Raw genomic sequence first — 8,193 nt, forward strand, 5'->3', positions numbered from 1 at the left:
TAAATTTCAAAATTTTTTAGGAACAAATTACATAGTTTTTTTAACATTTAAATAAATGTGCTCATTAAAATTTTAAAAAAAATTTGTATTGAAATTTAATATTTTGCATTTAATGATAATAAAAATAGACTCTTTTTAAATTCTAATTTTTGATAAATTTAGAATTTTTGTGTAATCAAACTAGAATTAAAGACGTCAATTCTTTTAAATAAATCCCTTCCCTTTAAACTGAGATTTATAAATCCTGTTAGTAATTTTTGTTTACACTTTTTTTTAATTTAATTGACCATTGTTTGGGAACCTTAGGGGCACATTTACGCTAGTAAAAGAAAGTTTTTTTCTAATTTTTTTTTTTTTCTTTTTTTTTTAAAATTTTTAACCAATTTTAAACTGTTTTTTAAGGGAAAACAATGTTTTTTTTGGCTCTTTTTAACTCACCTGAGCCAAGGGTAAAGTAGTTTTTGATACTTTTTTGGCGAAATTGTTTGTCGTCCCAAATTTTTAATTTTTGCCTTTTCAAGAAACCGGGGGCCAAAAACCAAAAAATTTCCACAAAGACCCGGTGAAGGGGATTTTTGTTTTCAAATGAAGGACCCCCTAAAAAAGTTTGAAAATAAGAAAATTTTGGGTATTTTTTTTAAAAATTTTTCTAAGAACCACTGTGGGAAGAAAATTTTTTGGGAAAATTTCAAATTAATTCGGTTTTTAAATATGAAGGGGTGGGGGGCCAAATGGCCAACCAAATTTTCATTGAATTTAAAAAATTTTTAAAAATTTTCTTCCCAAAAAATAAAAAGACAAATTGAACATATTTATGGAAACATCCTGGGTAGTGTAGATTTAAGTTTTTTTTAAATATAAAAGGGGGGGGCCCAAAAGAACCCCAAATTTTACAAAAAAATTTAGGAAAATTTTTTAAAATTTTCTAGATACAAAAAAATTTGTTTTTTTTTTTTGAAATTAGGTGTATAGATTAATTTTTTTGATCCAGGGGTAGGGCCCAAAATGGAACCAAATTTTAATAAAAATTTAAAAATTTTTTAAAAAAATCTTTTGAAATGCAAACCATAATTATCATTTTTTTTGGAACATTCCTGGTGTGTAAAAAATTTCTCAAATAAAAAAAACCCCCTGGGGGGAAAATCCAAACCAAATTTTAATGAAATAAAAAAATTTTTAAAAATTTTTTTTGAAAATAGAAAAGAAAATTAATAATTTAAGGGAAGCATCCTATTGTAATTCTTTTCAAATCATACCGGGGGGGTTGGGAAATCTAAAAATTTTGATAAAATTTTTAAAAATTTTTTTAAAAATATTAAAATACCAAAGTGATTTCATGGGATTATTTTGGGTTTTTTTAAATTAAATAATTTCCTCTTTTAACATGTGGTAGGAAGGCCCATGGGTCTTTGTTTATTTTTACACACCTTATTTTTTAATAAGCCATATTAGTGCAATGCTTGCTTTGTCAGTTATTTGTCATTGCAGTTATTTGTCGTTATTTGTTACAAAGTTTTCAAGTGTTAGTAACAAAATTTGGGGTTGTAATGCCAACTTGATGCAAGGGTATAGCCCACATCTTGATGCCCACTTATTTTTTTTTTTACTTTGATAGGAAGCATACTGCATCTTTCCATCATATTGCTTCATACAACATATACATGTATTTTGGTAGTTTTTATATAAGACATAAATCTGTGCAATACAGTGTGTAGTTTTGATACACTATATAATAATGTCCCTTTTCTTTTAGATACAAAAATATAATCCGTATTTGATTTTAATTGCTTAAACAAAAGTATGTGGTTATTATAATATACATGTAAAATGATTTTTTTTAGAACAATAATTTCATGATTATTAATTTTAAATGATGTTTTTTAATTTTACACTAAAATAAAATTTTAAAATACCCAAATAGAATGTTTTGTTATAGTTAAACATTTTATAGGTTCATAGGTGGCATGAGTTAAACAGTGTTATTGTGAGGTTGTCAAGATTTGAAAGAACCAAGGTTTCTTAGGTTTCCCTTGTTTTTAACTGGATTAATTTTTCCCTCTCCAAACCAAGTTTTTTCCTTCTCACTCTCCAATAGTCATTTAAACCTCATAAGGTCATAAGCAAAATTTCACTTCTATAAAATTATTTTGTAAAGAAAATAAAATATGCCCCCTTTTTTTTCAATAAAATGCCACTTCAAAGGTTAATTACTACAGGAAATTTGTAAAAAAACAATTTGAAATTTATTTAAGGGAAAATGTCTTTTTTTAAATTTAAAATTTTAAAATTTATTGATTATGAATTTACCTTTGGGGTTTTTGTGTTTTACAAAAATGAAAACTAAATATTTAAAATTGGGTTTTATTTTGTTTAAAAAAAAAAAAGCATGGAAAACATTTGAGCATTGTAAAAAAAATAGGGCAACAAAACAAGTTGTTTTTTCAAAGTTTGCCCAAAAATTAAAATTTTCATTTTTTAAATTTTTTCAAATTTAAATTTTTTCTAACTCTGAAATTTAAATTAAATTTGCCATCTTTAAAATTAAAAAAAAATATCCCTCTCAAGAAAGGCAAAACATTTTTATTGGCAATTTTTTTACCCCGCAACACACTATTTTAGTTTACAGTTTTACCCAGAGGCTCGTGAGAACCATAACTAAATGATATTCAGGAATAATTATTTTTTGGGAAAAATTTTAAAAATTTTTTCAAAAGATAAACTTTTTAAAGGAGTAGATAGATTTTAAAACCTCCCCCCCAAAAAAAAAGAATCAAATTTTTTGTACTTTAACATGATAATTTCTAGTAAAAATTATACGGTGGCATGGGGATAAATTTCAAAGTAAATTTTTCCTATTTTTGAGAACCACTCCGGGAGCCCGTAGTGATCCTTGAAATGGAGACTATAAAAACTTTCACAGAGTAATAATTTTTATATATTTGTATGGCAAACAAAAAAAAAATGGTGAACCTTCCATACGAACCCTTCCGTAAATACTGTGATATGGTTTAAGAAAAAAGAAAAAAAGTTTTATGGGTGTATCCCCTTATATACATTTTTTCAAATTTGATGGGCCCTTAATACATTTTTAAAAAAAAATACCTTTCAGCCAAATTTATAACTTTGATAACTACTAAAACAATTCTGAAAATAATTTATTTTTTTTTTTTACATTCAGTATTTTAAAATTTCTGAAAAAACAATGGTTACAAAATTTCAAAATGAGTTTCCCTCTTACATACAAAACATCCAAAGTAAAAAAAAAAAACAAAATATATTTATATAAATGTTCTTACTCTCCATAAAAAATATGTTATTTTCAAAAATATTTCCCTTCTTTTTTCAAGATTCAAATAAATTTTTACATATTAAAAATTAAATTTTATAAATATGATAAGTATATTTGTAGAAAGTTACATTACAATTATAGTTTTGCAATTTTTATTGAATACTTTATTGTTTTGCAAGATTTCGTGCCTTTTAAAATTATTTTCCCCTACAACAAAACCTGATTAAAGAGCACCTGTTAGTAAAGAAATCTTGGTTTATATGGGGAATTTTTTTTGGGCCCGTTCCCTAGTTTTTATTTTCTTATAAAATTTAAAGATAAAAAAAATTTGAAGTCCCCGTTATACTCTTTTTAATCCAGTTTTTTCTTGTACATGCATGTACATAAAATAATATAAAAATCATTTTTTAAGCAGCAATGTAAAAGTCATGGCACCTAATGTTTTATAGCAGTACAGGTATATTTTAAAGTTCCCCCCAATAAAGTTGTGTGGTGTGCTAATATGAATCCTAATGACACTTTTTATCACAAACACAATGCCCCTTTTTTTTTGTGTTTATTACTGTGTCTAATACAAAACCGAGGTAAAGATGAAATTTTACACATATTTTTGTTTTTTTAATTGTGGAATTCCCCGGTAATCTGTAAAATTACTTATTTTTGTAGGGGGGTTTTTTTTTTGGTATGAGGAAAAAATTTTTGGGTTTGGGTGAGATTTGAGGGTTAGGTAGTGTGAGTTGTTCTCTTTTGAAATTCTTCATTTCATGGAGTAAAAAAAAAAAAAAGGGGCTTTCATCCTCAACCCCCTAAAAATTAGTGCAACACAATACCTGAATTCCAAAATAAAAAAAAAAAAAATTACGTATAAAATTTAAAATTTGCAATTCATTTGAAAAAATTTCATTTTTCATTTTCACACCTTTATCATGATAAAAAACTAATATTTTTTTCCCGGTAACCCTAATTTTTTTGTCTGTACAATTTAAAAAGAAGTTAAAATTATTTTCAAACATAGAAACAAAATTAAAAAATTTTTCTTTAAAATAAAATTCCATTTCAAAGTTTTCCTGTTACATGGCTTTAAAAAATTAATCTCTTAACACACAACCGGGGAAAAAAACTGATAAAATAACTTTGCAATATTTTTTTTAAAAAAAAATAACTAAATATTATATAATTTTGAAATTCATAAAATTATGTAGAAAACTCACATAATCAAAAAAAAGAATGTAAATAAATATATAAAAAAAAAAGGAAATATTCTAGTAATGCTGTAAATATAATAAACATCAAATTAAAAAAACTTCCCATTGCTTTTCTTCCAAAAATTTTTGATATGTACATGGAAAGGGAAAGTTAAACCCAAAACCCATTTTAGGGTAACAAATCACAATTAAGGGCTTTTTATTTAAAATCAATATTCAAATCATTTATAACAATGTCTCATTTTTATTTGGGTTTTGACGGGACTGTTTAAAATTTTATGGGAACTTGCTCAAAAAGAGAAAAGTAAAATATATATCAAAAGATATCAAGAATCAATTTAAAAATGACAATCTTGATTGATGGTTTTTTAAAAGGGAAAAAAAGGGGAGCTTCTGTTTCAGGATAATAGCTTATATTTACAACCCTTTCTTAAAAATGAGTTGTCTGGGGTTCATCCTCCTGGTGATGGCCTATAAAAATTAAAAAAAAAAAAATTGGTATTTTCTTCTTTTCATTAAATTCAAAAACCAATTTTCAAATATCATTTTATAAAGAAGGAAAAAAACTGTTATATAAAAAGTTTGGCTGATGGTCTTGAGTTGGCTGTAAATTTTCCCGACTGTTGGCTGGTGAAGATAAAAAAACAAGACTCCATTAAACGAATTGAAGTTTGAAAGAAAATTTTTAAATAAAAAAAAATTTTTCAAGACTGGATAAGTGAAGCCTTGTTTTTAAAAATAGAACTAAAAAAAAACTTCAAGAAACCCAAGGGTAAGAAATTGAGGGTAAAATACCTAAAGAAATTTTGGGACTCCAAATATCTTTTGGAAAAAATTTGGGATACATGTACTAAAATAATTATGTAAAATTTAAAACTAACCAACTAATTTATTTTAATAAATTTTGTAACTTTGTTTAAAACAGCAAAATGAACTTGTCTGAAGTTTTTTACTTTGTACCCCCTGTCCCCCAAACTTCATTTCACCTAGGGTTTTTTAATATTTTTTTTTTTTTCTTCTTTTAAATTTTTTACCTACTAGGGAATTCTTAGTCCTGAGATAAAACACATTAGTGTATGCAACAAAAGGGGCCCCCGAAAAAGGGGGGGAAAAAAAAAGTTTTGTTTTTTTGGGGTTTTTTTTTTTAAAAAAATTTGTTTTTTTACAAACTTTTTTTTTAAAACATTTTTTTTTTTTTCAATTTTTTCCCGGGCCCCAAAAATTATGGGGGGGGCAAAAGCTAATCCCTTTTTTTTTTTTTTTAAAAAATTTCATACTGATCAATTATTAATGTTTGATGTGTCCATTTTATACATGTATCTATTACAAGTTCAGTCAAACATGGGTATCTCATAACTAATATCTCAAATACCATAGACATGTCAAAGTGATTTGGAAATCCAAACCTCTTATTCTTTAGGTATTTTACCATGGATATCTTGAATCCTCGGATATCTCACAGTTTTTTCTTGGTCTCAACAAGTTAATGATTACAAGGTTGGACTGTATAATATATTTACATGCCTAATGTCTAAATTAAATCACTCAAACATCACAATCTTTGTTTAAGTCCTTTAGTCACTTACAATTTTCTGATACATGATTTAGGAGGCATGAGGTAAAACTCATTTTCTTCCTCAGGAAAACTGTATCCCAAGCTGGCAATTTCTAGAAGCAGCACCCCAAATGTCCATCTGAAACAAGACAGCAAATTCATGTATACAAGTTTTTATGAAGTTCATAGTATTTTACTCAGTTTTGCTACTGTACAAAACATATATTTACTTCAATGCATTATAACATTATGCTTATACTGGAAATCACTCTTATATTTATTTAGGCAATTAGACAGACTCACATTTCAGACTCATTTGAATAAATTTTTCTTCTTTTAGATTCCACTGCCAGCCAGGGGTAGTATTTCCTGGGAATCTGTAGAAATAGAAACAATTTAAAAAACATATTACCGGTAAAATGTAACAATTTGCACAATGCATCCGAAATTTAAAATCATACAAAATATAAAACACATTCAAAACAATGAAAATGCCCAAACTTTGACCACTGAAAAGGAAAAATCTCTTACGGGTTCTGGTTGAGATTCTAAGGTAGAATTAATGGCAAAATTAAAGTTGGCAAGCTTGGCCCTTCCATGGGAAAAAAGGTAAATGTTCATAGGAATTACAAGTCTGTGGATTATCTGAAGAAAACAAATTAAATCATCAAATCAAAATTAAATTGAATTATGGGATCCAATCAAGAGAAAATCTTTAACAAGTCCTCATTATATCAAAATGATTTTTATTTGCAGGTACATGAACCAAAATTATCATCTGTTACTTTAAACAGAGATATAATGTATTCCTCAAACTCCATACCATTTTTTCTTTCAAGAAAATGACTGCTGATAAAACATCTGATGCATATGACATGAGTTCTGAGGCTTGGAGTTTAAAGGTAACATCTGGTGGATTGTCACTACTGTATCGGAGTTGTTTCAGATGCTGCTTCAGGTCGCCTTGATCACAGCTCTCAAAGACACTGTATTCACACCCTGCAACAAACCACAAGGTTCACATTTTTTAAAGTGCAAGTCCAATTTTGACATCACTGTTGATGTTTTACACTTAAGGAAAATTTCATTATCATGCAAGTTATATGTACATATATATATACTCATTTAATTTTCTTACTTTCATCTTCACAGTGCCCAAATAAAGTGAAAATGTTGGGATGCTCATCTGATAAAGATGTCAAGATTTCTAGTTCATTATGAAATGTTCTCATCTGGTTTTTATTCCTCTCTGGAAAAAAAAATTACAAAATAAAGACAACAGACAAATGATGAGAAGTAAGTAAGATAATAAAACTATGAACATGGAACTATATAAAATGTTTTAAAATACATGTATTACTGTAAAATTACATATTTTCATGGAGTCAAAATTTCGAGGTTTGAGGACAAAATATTGGTTTGAGAGGACTTTATTTTGTGCTTGGAGAATGTTTTGAAGTAATGTATATGAAATTTAAAATTTTCTAGGTGGTCATAAATTTGTGGATCTCTCCATGCCTCAACAAAGGACATTAAACCCCCATGAAAATTTGTGATTCCACAGTAAGTTGCCTTGTTTTCTTACCTTTGTGAAGACATTTAACCAGCACACTGTGACTCCTGTATTTCCCTGTATTCAGAGAAATATCTAAGGGCATTTGTTGGAATGTTGCTTCAGAGTAAATCTGTAAAGATTCAGTGTCCAGGACAAAACTTCTCCGACCGTCATCCTGTGGAAATCCTCTGTCTGCATTTCTTATGGCAGTGCCTGTGCTTTCCATTTGGAATCCATAAGTCTGTGAAAGAACAAAAAAAAAATAATCATGCAGTAGATAACCCATAATGCTTAATCTCTTCAACAGATGGACAGACAGTTAGACAGGCATGGTGATTCCAAAATACCCCCCCCCCCCCAAAAAAAAAAAACAACTTCCATTTGAGGGGTAAAAATAAACATTAACATTTATTCCAGACTATAAATCATGATACTAATGTAAAGCTACTGTTTACAATAGCTAATGTAATTCTGAGTATATAATTAAACAATAAAATTCCTCCTCTGTTTGCTTACGATATATGATTGTTAGTAGGTTATGTAAATATTTTTTTTGGGGATTGCACTGTTTATTCCAAATCAAAAAAAA

At 27.5% G+C, this 8,193-nt stretch overlaps 1 protein-coding gene across 1 annotated transcript; it reads right to left on the minus strand.

Moving 5' to 3' along the window:
• Nucleotides 1-6,080: 6,080 nt before the first annotated feature.
• Nucleotides 6,081-7,880, minus strand: LOC134240040 (tyrosine-protein kinase receptor Tie-1-like; the record flags this gene model as incomplete). Its single annotated transcript, XM_062722157.1, has 6 exons — nt 7,635-7,880; nt 7,188-7,298; nt 6,873-7,048; nt 6,581-6,694; nt 6,353-6,426; nt 6,081-6,188 (listed from the first exon to the last, which is right to left on the minus strand). Coding segments are annotated over exons 1-6 (779 nt in total), but the record flags the coding sequence as incomplete, so codon positions are not given.
• Between the last annotated feature and the right edge of the window lie 313 nt (nt 7,881-8,193).

This window comes from Saccostrea cucullata, unplaced genomic scaffold, assembly GCF_032062105.1.
Source record: "Saccostrea cucullata isolate Sc308-1 unplaced genomic scaffold, CSIRO_AGI_Scuc_v1 ctg15316, whole genome shotgun sequence".
NCBI classification, from domain to species: domain Eukaryota; kingdom Metazoa; phylum Mollusca; class Bivalvia; order Ostreida; family Ostreidae; genus Saccostrea; species Saccostrea cuccullata.